Source organism: Cygnus atratus, chromosome 1 (assembly GCF_013377495.2).
Source record: "Cygnus atratus isolate AKBS03 ecotype Queensland, Australia chromosome 1, CAtr_DNAZoo_HiC_assembly, whole genome shotgun sequence".
Lineage (NCBI taxonomy): Eukaryota > Metazoa > Chordata > Aves > Anseriformes > Anatidae > Cygnus > Cygnus atratus.
The window spans coordinates 183,670,386-183,685,490 of record NC_066362.1 but is presented as its reverse complement, the minus strand read 5'-3'; the positions used below and the strand labels follow the sequence as shown (position 1 = coordinate 183,685,490).

The 15,105-nt window shown below is 39.5% G+C and overlaps 1 protein-coding gene across 3 annotated transcripts in view; it reads right to left on the bottom strand.

The window, feature by feature from the left end:
• The window catches only part of DCLK1 (doublecortin like kinase 1), a 239,195-nt gene that overhangs the window by 211,957 nt on the left and 12,133 nt on the right, over positions 1–15,105 (bottom strand). For all 3 annotated transcript variants that reach the window (XM_035542885.1, XM_035542884.2, XM_035542886.2), the window contains exon 3: positions 12,607–12,953. In XM_035542885.1, the coding sequence (XP_035398778.1) occupies positions 12,607–12,953 (347 nt within the window). The remainder of the gene's footprint in view (positions 1–12,606; positions 12,954–15,105) is intronic.

The window sequence follows — 15,105 nt, the reverse complement described above, 5'->3', positions numbered from 1 at the left end:
GGTCTTACCTTGCATAAACCTCCCATTCAACTGTTACCCATTACTTTCCATCTCACCTTGATTAGGACTGAAGGCAAAAAGCAGTCTTTGTTCTTCCTAATGCAGCGCACACCCACTGCACCTCAAAAAAATGTTTCAGCTTTATTTGAAAAGCTGAAAATCACTTGCCACCTTTTATAATCTGTTTGAAGGAGGGTTTTTTATACCAAGTTTGAAGACTTATTTCCAGGGAATAATCAAAAGTAATACAGAATAAAAGTAGGTAACAGAATAAAAGCTGGCCATACATTTTCAGTGAGCCTTTGTTCCCTCAGAACAGAAATACAAACACACTACCATTGGTTTGGGATACAGAAAAGTAAAACCAGACTCCACCTAGGTTCTTTCTGGGGAGAAACTCTGGAGCTGCCTGTCTCATGAGAATTGCAGGATGATGTTCAGTCCTGACATGCTGCTTGAAAACTTTATATATATATACACACACACACGTGTATGTTATATATACATATATATAAACTGCACACTAAGTCTGATGACTGCATAACTTCATAATATTCATGTTTCAGTGCAGTTACATGATGAAATGACTCTGTTTGAAACTAAAGGGCAAGGGAAAGCTTCCCCTACCCAAGAGAGGAACTGGTTGGAAGAGCTATTGGAGGCACTGGTGAAGAGCTTCAATCAGTACAGCCACCATACAATTCATTTTGCAGATCATGAGCTTCTTATTTCAGTAACCCTCCTGATTATTTGCCTATAAGGGAGGAAGTGCTATTAAAGCTTTCCTCTTCCTACAGAGGAACCATATGACATTTAATTATTCCTCTCTCCCTCCTTCTATAACATTTAGGAGAGCAGTTCCTACTGTACGCTGTGAGAGATGTCTGGCATTCACTTGGACTCAGCACAAGAGAAACCAGAGCTTCCTCTTCTTTTCTAGGACAGCCCTCCTCCACCTGCAGATAGGAGGGTTCATTTTCACAGGGATGCCACATTTAAAAGCTACTCCCCTAAAGTACCACTGTGACAGAGAAAGGAAAAGTCTCCTCCTTTTGTTGTCCTTACATACCTCATCCCCCAAACCACCAACGAATAAAAAATCATCAGCTAGATGCTAGGACTCCACATTTACATACTGCTAAAATAGGTTTAAATAAAGCAGCAATATAATTTTGGCTGAAAACATTTTTCAAGAAGGTGTTATTCCTACAGATACTGTTAATCTATAATGACTTCAACACATCTTTATCTACTTGCTCCCTTGGTCCCAATTTCAAAACCTACTACTTGTTTTAAAATTGATGTTCAGCTTCATGGTGTTACTTCTTGCTCATGTCTTAATAAAGCTGTCTGAATTAAAAAAAAAAAAAAAAAACATTCAAGTGAATAGCTTCTTATCAAAAGCCAAAAGTTATTTGGCAAATGTATTCCATTTTGACAAATATTTCAACTGAAAACATCAGCCATTTCATTAATTACTGGAATACATATGCACAACTATAAAAGGTTTTCTTTCTTTTTGGTCCTGTGTTAACGGAGCCCCAGAAGTTTACTAAGGTAGTTGGCATGTCTATGCTACAGATACCGAATGTTTGTCTTAAGATTTCATTTCTAAATCTAAGCCAGAAAGTCTAAGTGCCAATTTTCCTGGTTCTCAGACTGTTTCACCCACTTAGATACTCTGTGCCCCTCAATCTTTGCTCACCATGCTGAGAACAATCAACGCTAATAGTAGTCTAATTGTCTTCAGATAACTAAGGTACACAGATTTTAGTTTTCCTATGTCTTACGTATAAAGCAGATCTCAGCAACTGCTTTCACAAAAATCCTTATCACCAGTACAACCCTAAACACTCCTTAATTTTAAGGTCTCATTCTCCTACATACATACATTTCTCCACCATGTCATAGCAATGAAACGTTCAGTACTTCTTTTGTTAAAAACCTTCACATACCATGCTTACTGCACTCTCATCTGGTTTCTGTTCCTCCATTTCTGATAGGCCATTTGATTATTCTTTCCTATATTAACTACTTCATTTTTGCCTTATTAAATTTTACACTGATTGCACTCCTTGTTCCCAATTCACCAAGATCATACTCTATTTAAAATAGCTTCCTCCAGAGTATTTGAAATGCTCCTCAACCTGCCCCAGAACAGATATGTTCTGGTTTAGACTCTGAAACATCTAAACATTTTTTTTTCCCTAAAAGCTTATAAGCTTTCTCCTTTTTCAGGAATATTTAGGAAACTGAACGCACTGGAGCAGAGGAGGTATTTTTAATGGAAGTGTAATAGCATTTCAGATGGCAACATTTACTACCTGAGTAGAACAACGGTAGAACAACAGGAAATAGAGTGCCTTTTTGTATTGCAGGTGCACTTACCCCAAACCCAACTTCTTGATTGTAAACTTTACTAGCACCATCATGCTCCCACTGGTGGACTGACCCTGTTCATGTTGCTACAGGGAGAAGTGCACAAAAAACAGATTATATCAGAATCAACAATTTCATATATGGACTTCTTCATGATCATGAGCTTCTGTATTTTTAACCTTTTCATTTTTAAGACAGAATTGTTGCATGCACAAGTTCATTCTCATGTGAACAGAGGGTTCCGCATTATCAGTGTCCAGTGTGCCAGGACCATTTCCCACAACACATGCATGTTGTACTCACCTCCTTCTCCGTTATCTCCTCTCCAAAGAGCACGTGTGCCACTTAAACACTATATACTGCATTAGCTGTACCTCATATTTTTAATAAGGTAAGGGTATAAGACACAAGCAATGATTTCATACAGGTAGAAACAGCAGACTGTAAGAACATAAAATGTACAAACAGAACCAAAGAGATGGATTACAGCATGTAAGTGTTGTGTTCAGGAGACCATTTATCTCACACAAAAAAGCTACATAGAAACTGCTATTTGACAGAATTTACTAGATTTCACATCAAGAGGAGTTCTAAATAGGAATAAAAAAGGAGATAATACTGAAATACACAGGAAGTATAGAAACAAGCAGTTAAAAACTCAAAGAAAATGAACGAGAAAACCCTCAGAAACAAATGATTCAGAGGCACATAGGAAATCAAGACTCGCAACATGATCCAGGAGGATAATTCAAGGACAACTAGAATAAAGAAAGTGTCAAAAGGTTTAGCTTTTGGACGCACGCTGTATAGCAGCAGCTGCAGTCTGCCATTCGAATTAATGCAAAACAGAAACAACCTGACTGCAAGCGAAGGCAGGTAAAGTATTTTAAACAGCAAACATTCTTCTGTTTAAAGAAGATTTCACTCTCCATTCATTCAGTAACCAAATGCCTCTTACAGTTTTAAGCCATTAAGGCTCCGAGTTTTACATAAAAGAAGTTTCTGAGATCCAACATCTAATGGAAAACCAAACCCACCAGACCAGAACAACTGATGCAGGACAGGCAATCAGCCCCAACTACTTGAGTTTTATTTTCAGTAACCTGCAACCCTGACTTCAAAGCCCTATAATACTTTGCGGGTTCCACTAGGAGCATACTACAATGCTCTGTCTTGCTTTCTAAAGTTAAGCTTACTTATCTCTGATAATTCCAAACCCATCTGTTCTCATTTTTATCCACTTGTGAAGTACCGTAACACTGTACTGCATGCCTCGGTCCCCAAAGACTTCTTGCTCTTCTATCTGTGACTTCAAGAGTTCAATCTTCAATCCTATTGAAGGATCTTGATTCCCTCCTCAGCAGCATTCTCAAGCCAAACACCTCCTTGAAGCAGGTGTTCTGACCTACTTCAAAAGTTTATGAGGGGAGAAAAGCAATGGAAAGTTTCTGACAAAAAGCTGAGAACTAACTATGTATGTGGTACACACCATTCAATTCCTGTTACATACCATTAACCCATGACAACAGGGAAACAATCTCATAGGAGGCTGACTTATTTATAGAAGCTTAAGCCCTCTTCAGAGAACTACTGTCTTCGTTCAGTACAATGGAAATATTTTAACCTACTGGTAATTGTATTAGTTCCTAAATCTGATTGAGTCTGGACATTCTGCCCCCATGAACTGGCACACAGTAGCAGGGACATAGATTCAGAAGAGATTACTGCAATACTTCCTACAAGATTGAACAAATTGGTTTCAAGCTTAAAGGGGACTGGAGGAAGAAAGAAGCAGAATACATTGTACTTCACTGATTTTACAGTACTTAAAGGATGTTCAGGGACAAGAACATTAAGTCTCAGTCCCAATTCTACTAAAATTCACCCCAGAATCCTCAGACACAAATGAAAAAGAGAACGAAACAGAACTGTATCTCAAACTTCTATACACAGCAGGTTTGTGTAAGAGAGGTCTAGATTCATCTTCTTTAATTTGATGAGCACCTGAGAAGTGAGTCAGTGCCCTGGACTCACTCTCTACACAATAAGAACTGTACGAGGCAATTCCAGATGAACAGGCGTATTATCTGAAGAGATCCGCGTCTCTTCCCACTTGCTATAGGAGACAGCAAAGTGCATGGCTTAAGAAGCTGGAAAATATTGAAAGTAAGATGCTTCACAGCTGACGAGTTTATGAACCCAGTTTCTAAAGTGAAAAGCTTAACTAGAAAAACAAGGCACGAAGTTGGGCCATCTGTCACTGCCATTCCTTCCACCATCCCTAATTTTAAGATCGTTTTGCCAGTATCAATTACACCATTTACTAAGTGATCATCCGCAGAATTTCCTTTTACACAACAGCTTGGCAAAATGGGAAGAGAAATGTAGATGGAAAGAAATAAGTAAACAAAGATGCATTTGTACAAAGTCTTAAGTAGTTGTTCAAACTTAACATGACTGCAAAGAGTTATCAGCCTTAAGTTTTAGTAACTCAACTTTGTCAAAAGGAGGACTGCCAAGATTTTCCAAGTATTGGTGCAAAAAGGAAAGACCCAACAATCAGAATTACTCTAAAATACCTAGACTAACAAGCAAATACTTACATTCTAATTAGCTGCACAGAATTAAAATTTCTCCTACAAGACAATTTCTGAGGAAAGAAACACGTGCTACAAAAAAAATAAAAAAACTTTCTTTTGATGCTGCTTAGAATGCAGTTAAGAGACTGAAATTTCTTGATCCTCTTGTAACAACTAGATTTAGAAGGAACAGAAAGAACCCAGTAAATCCAACATACATTACCCCTTCTTACAGTCATAGCACATCGTACCACTTCAGAGAAAGAAGAAAAAAAAGAAAACTTATCTACACCAATGAAAAAATACTGCTAACAATGGCACCTCCAGGGAGCAAAAAGAAAATCATTCCAGTGAACACGACAGTTTGAAAATGCACACCATAAAGTCTTCAAACAACTGAGTTCAGCTCGTTCAGCGCAACTCATGAAATACAGCACCCTAACAGGACTGGGGAGCAGAACAAAGTTTAGGAAGACCACTATTTCAAAGCGTTACCAGAAAGATTTCAGCTGCTGACAGAGAACAAAATTGCTGTTGAGGACTGAGTGTTACTGGGCAGTAGAAACTTTTTGGTCACCGTCAGTAAACTCACTCCCATCACAAAATATTTATCAGAGAAATTTTTAAGTGCTTTTCAAAGTCTTCTTTCACTAGAACAAAGAAACAAGCAAAACCCAAAAACAAAGAACAACCAAAAACAAAACAAACATTAAAAACACACACACACACAAAACAACCACCATCAAAAACATAGAGTTGGAGATAGCTTGTTTGCTTTTCCCCTACCTCTCACCAGTTTGCAATACATAAATTAGAATTTAACTTGCTAAGTAGTAGTTCTTAGTTGTTTTGCACTCTTAAAGAAAGGAAGCAAAGTCCAGACGTATAGAAAAAGGACACTTTGTCTAGTCATTCAGAACTTTGGGTTACTAGAGTGTCTCCTTCGTGCTGAAGTACCCTTCCTCACACATGCAACGTGATCCTCCACTTCTGAGGAATCAAAAATGACTCTTCCAGATGACCCTCACACAAACTCTCTAATAGCTGGATGCCTTTATAGGACAGTAAGGTCAACTTCTGTGATGTTTAAAGCATACTGAAGCAGATATGCAAGCTTTCAGTCTTCTTCATTTAAGAACAGCTTCTCTCCTGCATGGCATGAAAGCCAACCTACAGGCTGCAGAAGATGGAATTTTCTCCTCTGAATTTTCAGAGTAAGCCTACAATTCATACGGGATGCCAGTCAGCAACCCTGGAAACTTCCATTGTGAGAGGGCTTTTAGAGACTGAGCAACGTAGTTGCCAGTCTCAGTTTAATAGGAACCAAAACTAGACAAATGAACGCACGCACTGTTTTCAGTTAGGAATGTGCTTCTGTTCGCTCCTTTACAGACGGCTTTATCTGGGTAACAATTAAAACTGTTAGTCAATGTCGTAATGGGACATCAAAACAGCCTACTCAGAGTCACGAGGGCTCAAGGACCTGTAACAGCTCTCCTTTAACAGCAGGATAACTTCATTTGCCAGCAAACTGTTTATCCTAGCGTGCCTTTGGCGTATTTTAACCAGATCTTGATTCTTTCTTATTGAAGTCCATTTTACAAAGCAACTCCACCTTTCTCAACAGGTATCACGGGAATCTTTCAAAGCCCCTAGAGCTTACCACCACCTGCTGAGATGGGTGATTTTCATCACTGATTGTTGCTTTCATTTTTCAGTCTATCGAGTCTGCAAGTAGCATCTGTGGGCCTCTTTCCCTAGAGTTGAGGAAAAAATAGCTGTCGTTCTCGTCCTTCCCCCAAAATTGGTTTCAAATGGCCAAAGCTAAGAATGACTCATCTCTCCCAGAGAAAGAAAAAGTTGTTGATTAAATATACTGCAGGCAGGAAGGAGGGAAAGTGAGTTGCATTAAAAGCTTGAGAGACACTCTTTGCTCTTGGAAAGCATCTCCCATGGCAGTCCATCAGCATCTCCCTCATAGTGCCCTAAATGTCACGTCTAAGATTAGGCAGCTTAGATATTTTCCAAGGTGTAAAGGGATTCTAGTATGAACATTGAAGGATCATATGAAGGAGCAGCTTGTACAGTGTAAGCACAATGGGTTTCAGCTGCCCACCTGGAATATTCTAGGTGGAAGTACAATACTGAAGTACCACTTCAAAAACATATGGACAAGTTTTCCTAGCTGTTACTTCCCTGATAAAATGCTTGTGCGATCTGCAGAAGCCATCTTTCTTAATATTTTTCTCCAATTAATCAGTACCTGCACAGCTACATCTCACAGAGAACTCAGCATGGTTCTCCAGTCAATCAACACCACCCTGTGCCTGCGGCTGGCAGGGAAATACAATGCCTCCAGTAAAAGCCACAAGTTGCAGTTAGTGCGCTCAAGAGGGGTCATACAGAAGATAAAACTGCACTTATTGTCCACATCTTTCAACACAGGAATACTTTCGAATTGTATGCATCTCAAGTGAATTGTAACTACAACCGCAGAATAAGTAAAAGTAAGATGCACAACCAGCCACACTTAAAATTAAACGCCTATTCTATAACAGGAATGGAACTGATTACAAACGCTGATGTGAATCTAAATTAGAGCACACACAAAACAAGTCGCTTGCTGAATGTAAGTATTATTTTCTTTAATGCTCATTTTGTCTAGATGGTTCTGAAACATACGGTACACAAATGTTAAGTAGAGAACGTCTTTTCATGCCTCATACCCACCTTGCTTTATGTATGCTTTTCTGTATCAAGGACAATTTGGCCAAGAATGTACTGTAGAACACAGGTGTGATTACCAAACATTTTCCACTTGTTAAGAACAATAAATAAATAAATAAGGACATGCTTAGTTTAGGTGTAGATGCAAAGAGTTGCTTTCTTTTTTTTGAGAATTCATTTTCTTAAAGCATCAGTACTAATTCTTTATTAAAAACTAAAATATAGGCACCTTTGCAGACGGAATTCTAAAGGAAATAGAGTTTCCAAACTTAACAACTCACTCTTACAGCAGGGTTCCGATAAAAAAACAAAACCAACATATTATACTCAATGAAGCAGCTTCACGCATTCCAGCAACATAATTCTCCCTTTTCTTGAAGTCACAATTCTTTACATAAACTATTTAATGGCTTGTAACAAGGCTATTAAGGGACTTGCTTCCCATTTCACACTATGCTTTTCCCACACTTCTGGAAAGTACATCCTCAAGTTCCAGTAGATGTATTTCATATTTGTAAAATTAATGTTATTTGAAAGAACATATTAAAAAATAAAAATTAATCCCATAGTGATTTTTATTTTGGTATTTCTGCCACTGACCACTTGTCTGTCTGGAGTCAAATCCACTGCATAATACTTAAACTGAAAAATAATTTGCATAACTGCACGTAGTTAAGCTACACTAACCACCTGTTCAAATAAGTGGGTCCCATTACAGTACAGATGTTTGTTCTTCCAAAAGCAAATGGGGGATGTACAAGGTGATAGAGCACTTTTGTCCAAACAGCAGTCTTAGGCTAAACATGCAGATTGTAAATACCTCATACAAATACACACACTACAACACTCCAAAAAAAAAAGGCACAATTTCACACGGCAATTATGTTTGACCTTCATTAATATTCTCCCATTTTATTCCTCGGTTTTGTTCTAGAAGTGCATCATTATACAGAAACCAGAGAACTGAGCTTGCAACACAGCAGTGTGGCTCTGTCTCCAAGGGCAGCTTGTATCCTTGCATATGCATTGTCTCCGCACGCTTCCTTTTTACAAAACTGTATTTTAATGCATATTAAACTAAAAACGGTATCTTCTGCTAAGGGAAGGTTAAAGACCAAACTGTCACGATGCAATCACGGGAAAGCAAGGCACATTTTAGCTAGAAGAAAGTGTTTGTTCCTTGCACAAGTACATGAGAATATTAAAAGGCATTTTAAGTGTTGACTTAATGCACTTAAACTGACTTTTAATCTAAAATATAATACAGTAAGAGCACAGTCTCATGATCTGAATTCCTACAGGCAGCCATTAAACCTACTCATTCTAATTTGGTTTTCCTTACACAGCGAAGCTGATAAGGAGAAAACTTCAAGACCTTCACCTGGATAGTTTTAATTATGTCCATAAAAATGTGCATACACTATCCTAGACAGTGTGAAACCTATCCTTCTTTGAGGAACCATCAATAATTTAACTGAGAGGGTATGCTGAATGCTGGCCACCAATGTGCTACATGATTAGATAACAGTTGTATCTTATGCCCCTTTTGTGCAAATTAAATTTCTTTCTAAAAGGCTCAGAAACCTTGAAGTCAAAATATAGATTCTGATCTGAGATATAGGGAAATGCAAATCAACTATTAACCATCATTTTTTAATAAAAAAGTAATATATTTTAAACAATACTAGATTAAATGCATCAAATCCAAAGCAAACATCTACCTAATACCAGAAAACATCAAGTTTCAGACCCTGAACTGCCACTGACCCAGTGAGACAAGATCAGTTAAGGTTTTTTTTTTTTTTTTTACTCCACCTGCTACTTCAGTATTAAAAATGGAAAGGGTTACTGCAGCACACCTCGTTGATCAAACTCCTCCATTCTCAGGAACACCAACACGGCATGAAGTGCAACAAAAATTAGTAATTCTCCAAAACCAAGGAGGTTTGGAGGCTCTGGGATGGGGGAAAACAACTGGACGGCACAGAACTTTCTTCCTACCAAGGTACACAAACAACTTTCTTAATTACTCAAATTAGCGTCAATACAGGACAACTGCCCGACTCGGGTAGCAGTTAAGACTCTGACCCCTATGACTTTCTTCTGAGGGGGGTCTGAGGCATCTTATGCTAGTACCCAACAATTGTCAGTGCAGGTGGGCCCTGCGGTGTGCATACAATATATGGAACTCATGCCAATTTTTGCCATGGATGGGCAATTCCAGCGTTGGCCCCAAAATAACTCCCAAGAGAAGACCGTACAGAATAGCCTGTCTTCCAGGTTACGTTCTCAACAAATAATCCTAGGAGGGCTTTACCCTCTTATCCTTTCAGTAAATTACTTTTCTTGCTTGGAGCTTTAAGATTTTATTGCTTTTGTAAGTTAGCAATGAAAGATTTAATCACAGATTTGTTATATTTAAGCATTCAACCCAGAGTCTTCCAGAACCTTCCCAGCTCCAACAAGAGCCACAGGAGAAGTTCCTGACTGTAAACACTACTGGAAAAATTCTGGATTTACCATGGATTTCCTCCCAGTAATCATTCACAGCTCGAGTTTAGCAATAAAGAAATCAATCATCGTGCCCCCAACACCATCTGGGAGATCAGGCTTTTGGCAGAGAAAAATGGAGCAGCAATCGCCTGGCGGCGCAGGATATCAATGGCTCCCCCGAGCACGGATCATCGATTTCCCTTTCTGCCAGCAGAGTCGCTTTGCACGCTCAGCGACAAGTCTCCCTTACCCCAGTAGGGCACACACACCTTCCTCCAGACTCTCTTCCCTTACCTACAGGGCAGCCAGCTATGCAATTTCAGCTGAACAGAAAGGGAAGGAGGGAGTAAGTGCCAAGACACCCATTTCCCAGGAGAGCCTTTAGACAAAAAGGTTTCAGGCTGTGAGCTTCAGGCTGGGTTTCAGGCTGTGAGCTGGATAACAAATGCCCCAGCATGCTACTGATTAAAACTCATCTCAAATCCCAGGACTTGACAAAGAATCTAACTTTGACAACATGTGGGTCAGGAAAACTTAATCTTCCCTTCCTGCCCAGTAATAAGACAGCACTATTTTTTTCCAGCAATTAGAGCTCCGAAACAGGTGTAAAGGTGTTATTTCATTTTATGCACAACCATATAGGGGACTTTGGAATACATGACAGCCACGTCACCAAAAAATAAGTGAGCAAAGGAAACAACAGGTCACAGCAACATCCTTCCATGCTGTACTTCTTCCTAACTAAACTACAAGTTTATTTACTTAGCCCAGAGAACCTCCCAGTACAACCCAATTGATGCATCCTTGTTACTGAGAGAGTTTACAGGAGAGATGGATGCTGAGAACTGGAATATTCACTCAAAATCTCCTGCCAAGGTCATAGCAGAAACCACCCTTGATCTCTGCAGTAAAATGCCAATCCCTCCTCAAATTTACTCGCCTTGGCACTCCGGAGAGCACGACGCAAGGTAAGGGCAGGAGTACAGAGCTTCCCCAGACACACACTTTACCTTTGCTGCAAGCAAAATTAACTCCACGTATACACTTTTGCCCCAGGTCCAAGTTCCCAATGAAGCCACAGTAATGGGGACATTAAAAGCATGCATGCAGTAACTAGGAACTGAACAACTGTCTGTGACTGGTGTCAGAGGTTACCGACATAAAACGGCAGATGGAAGGGACTTCTGGTCAATCCAGACTTGGCCCTGATTTGAACCAGTGCTCTGAATAAGCAGCTTGTCCATGAACCAGCCATCTCTCAGATCAGAGGGTATTGCTGTAATTGTTTTCAGAGCTATGCCCGCACACTAACCCCAGTAACTGCAGACACGTTGGGCTCACCACTGGATCAGGCTGACAGAGTATTTACCTGTATCGCGTGTATTTCACAGCCATCTGCTGACAGCTAGGCTCAAAGATTCACAGAAATCTGTAAAACAGTTATAATACACTAGAAATATCTTAGCCTCTAGCAGCTTCGCAGGGAGACCACTCACTCCTGTCTCTGCCCACGTTTTACACCTGTATCATTTCTTCAGTTTAACAGGTTACATTTGTAAATGCAAGTATCTGCTGTATTTCTCTAGAGTCACCATTGCTCTAAATCAATTCAGGTCATGCTGAAATTAGTTTTGCCCTTCATCAGGTTAACTGCTTCTCCAGTTTTGCTATAATTAATACGTGTCCGCAGATAAATTACAAATAAAGTGAAAGACAAAAAGAAGTAGGATTAAAGTGTAAATTTTTTTCTTGTCCCTTCATCCCCAAATTAAACAAGAAGCCTCTCAAAATCTCACCATATCACAATTTAATCAGTCAGCAAAAAGAGACTCGGCTTAAAGATATTTCATAGAAAAAATAACCTACAAGAGACTCCTCAACAAATATGAGCAACACAGTTAACCCTACCTGTTTTCCTGTGAAAGGGAAAAAAGCTCATGTTTTCTAAGTTTTTCACCTTTCTCCTGGTCCATCCTAGCTGCAGTAAGACTCAATTTGGCCATTCTGGACAGCAGTACGCCTGCATTTAGCATGGTGGAGTGTGTGTCCTCATGGTTTGTTTTTACAGTTTATGGAAAGGCAAGTATAATGACTCAAAACTGCTGCAAGAAAGAGCTGAAATGAGTTAAGAGAACAAGCTTCTTTGAGACAACATCCTTCCTTCTAGGCTTCTGGCATGCATAGCCAAAACTCCATCATGCTTTTTACTGACAGATTTAGAGCTATTATTTATCACAAATAGGATCATTGAGGCCAAGTAATATTTCACGGTATGCTCTTGAAAATATCAGAGATCTTACACAATGAACAGCGGAAGACCTGGTTCTATGTTCCAGGGAAAAGCAATTTTCTACTAATGTACTATTATTTTCCTCTGGGAAAATTACCTTTTCTTTATGCTGAGAATGATAATGGTAACAATTCTTACCTGTTTTCCATCTAGTGTGTACAAGCGTTTGACCACCCCTGAATCCAGCTTGATGGCATCAGTTATATCAGTAAGAACCTGTTCAAATGAATGTGCTGTCTTCTTGTTAAGGAGAATCCGGACTGCCTTCCGCGGTTTCACTCCACTCCTGATGATAGTGACTAGTTTAGGCCTAATGAAATCCTTATTTTCCTTTGCATCTGGAGTACCTCCTTTAGCAGTGGCAAGAGACGGCACCGAGCGAGAAGTAGAGGTTGTCTTAACATTCACTGACCAGTTTGGGTTTACATTCTTCGTGTACTCCAGTTTCTTGAAGGGTTCTATTGAACCACATACATAGCTTTCCCCTGCAGAAACAGAAGTGCGAGAGCAGCAAGTCAGATAGGAGGGGAGAAACAAAAGGAAAAAAGAAAAATCAAATCATTCTCAATTATTAAACATTATTCTTATTACTCTTGATCTATAGTACATAACACGCTGATATCTTCCCTTCTCAGATGCTACAGACTATGAAATATCTTTTAAAGATCACTCATCAGCTAAGCATCAAGTAAAGGCAATGCTGTTATGAATTGCTTGAAAGCAGCAGTTTTCTTTTCAGAAAGCACCATCACAAGTGGGGACCGCTACTGTCAGTAAGCAGCGTTCACATTAATCAGTTGTCCAGACCCAGGGCATTATCACGGTAGTCCACCAGCCTTCGTGCTTAAGTGGCCCGTTCCTAACAAAAGAGCTGGCCCCAAACACTTCAGCGGAAATAGTATGAAGTGATATCAAAAACTATAGGTTACAAATTAATTTCAATAAAAGGTGGGTGAAAATGTCACAGGAAATTTGTTAACATTTGATTATTTAAAGCTTTAAGTAACATAAAACCAGGATATAGTAAGGTTTCTTGCCTGTACCTATTATTCTATTGACTCAATGTATTATATGGAGGGAAAATGAAGGCAAAGAACAGTAATTACAGAGCTCTCCTCCCACCATAGTTGGGGCCATGGTTTAAAGAAAATGACAGTTTAATGAAAAAAGTTGATTATAGTTCAGACTTCTATTGGAACATTATCTACAATTAAGTATTTCCAGAATTACCACACCCACATTTTCTGGCTACGTTAGAGCTCCCCAGCAGTAACACCAGCATATCCCTATTCCTTAACCCATTCCAGCTGCAGGCTGGCGTGACAAAGGCACCCGCTTGTGTGCTCCCAACTTCTCCCTTGTGCTTGGCTGAGTAACTGCACTGCCAGTTGCACGGGGTAGGTTGGACCAGCTTGTTCATCTGATGGAACATAAAGACAACCCTAACGCTTTAGCAAGCTGATCCAGCTCACCCTCTGGCTGCAGGAAAAGAAAAAAGATGGAAAAAAACCACCCCATGAGATCCAGCAGGACCACACCTTCTGGCAGAGTGCAGTTAAACTGGATTACAAGTAATGTAAAATCATCTCTGAGTAATACCACAAAAACATTTGAGATGTTTCAAGTCTTCTGGGTTCAACAGTTCAGTAGAGACCTTTATATTAGCAGTTTACCCCAAGGTATTAAGATAAAAACAGAACAAAATGCAGTAATGTACCTCCTAGGCGAAACAGCACACAAGAACCAAACCCCCTAAACACTAGAAAACAGACCTACCTAGTGATCCCTACCATAAGCAACGAGGATTTGTGTTTTAATTATTACAAAGAACAAGTATTTAGGTTTTTTTCTAGACACACGTTAAGATTTCAGGGCCCTTCAACCCCACAGACAATACAGCACACAGGAATACAAGGAATGCTGGCAGATGCACAAAGTTACCACAGTTAGAACTGGAGGGGAAGATGAAGGGGAACCCACTGGGGCATAAGGTCCCAGGATGCAAGAGAGGTTCAGGTCTTGTACTAGCAGAGTTGGCATGATGCTCCAAAGGGGAGATAATAAAGACAGGAAGATGTTGTAAAGATCAACAAATGATCTTTAGAACAGACGAACAGATGTTGTAAAAACTAGAAAGCCAGCAGGACACCAGGAGTATACCAAAGAATTCAGAGCCACATGTGAAGATGGACCACTGAGCAGAAAAGATAAATGCAGTGACAACACAAGATCAAGCAAGAATCATAGGAAGATTTTTGTTTTTGTTTTTGTTTTTTTTTCTTTTAATGCTCTCTTGAAGCTGAGCACAAAATGCAGAACGGGAGATGAAGTAACACATTCCAATGTCTGATAGTCACTGTGGAATTTCAAGTTCATCTGCACTTTGCAGTGACTTAAGTGTTAAGAAAGGAATCTAAGACTGAATGCTTACACCAAACTTAAGAGAGAGAAAGGTAAACTCTTACTGAGAGAGAGAGAGAGAGAGAGAGAGGGCACTCGCTGTGTATCTGGTAACAACAGAAGAAAAAGGCTTAGCAGCAGGAATGACCCAGGAGTGAACAAACAAGACATATTCTCTTTTATTTATGTCCTGTTCCAGTATTTTTTGCACTAGCTACTCAATTACAGCAAGGTCAG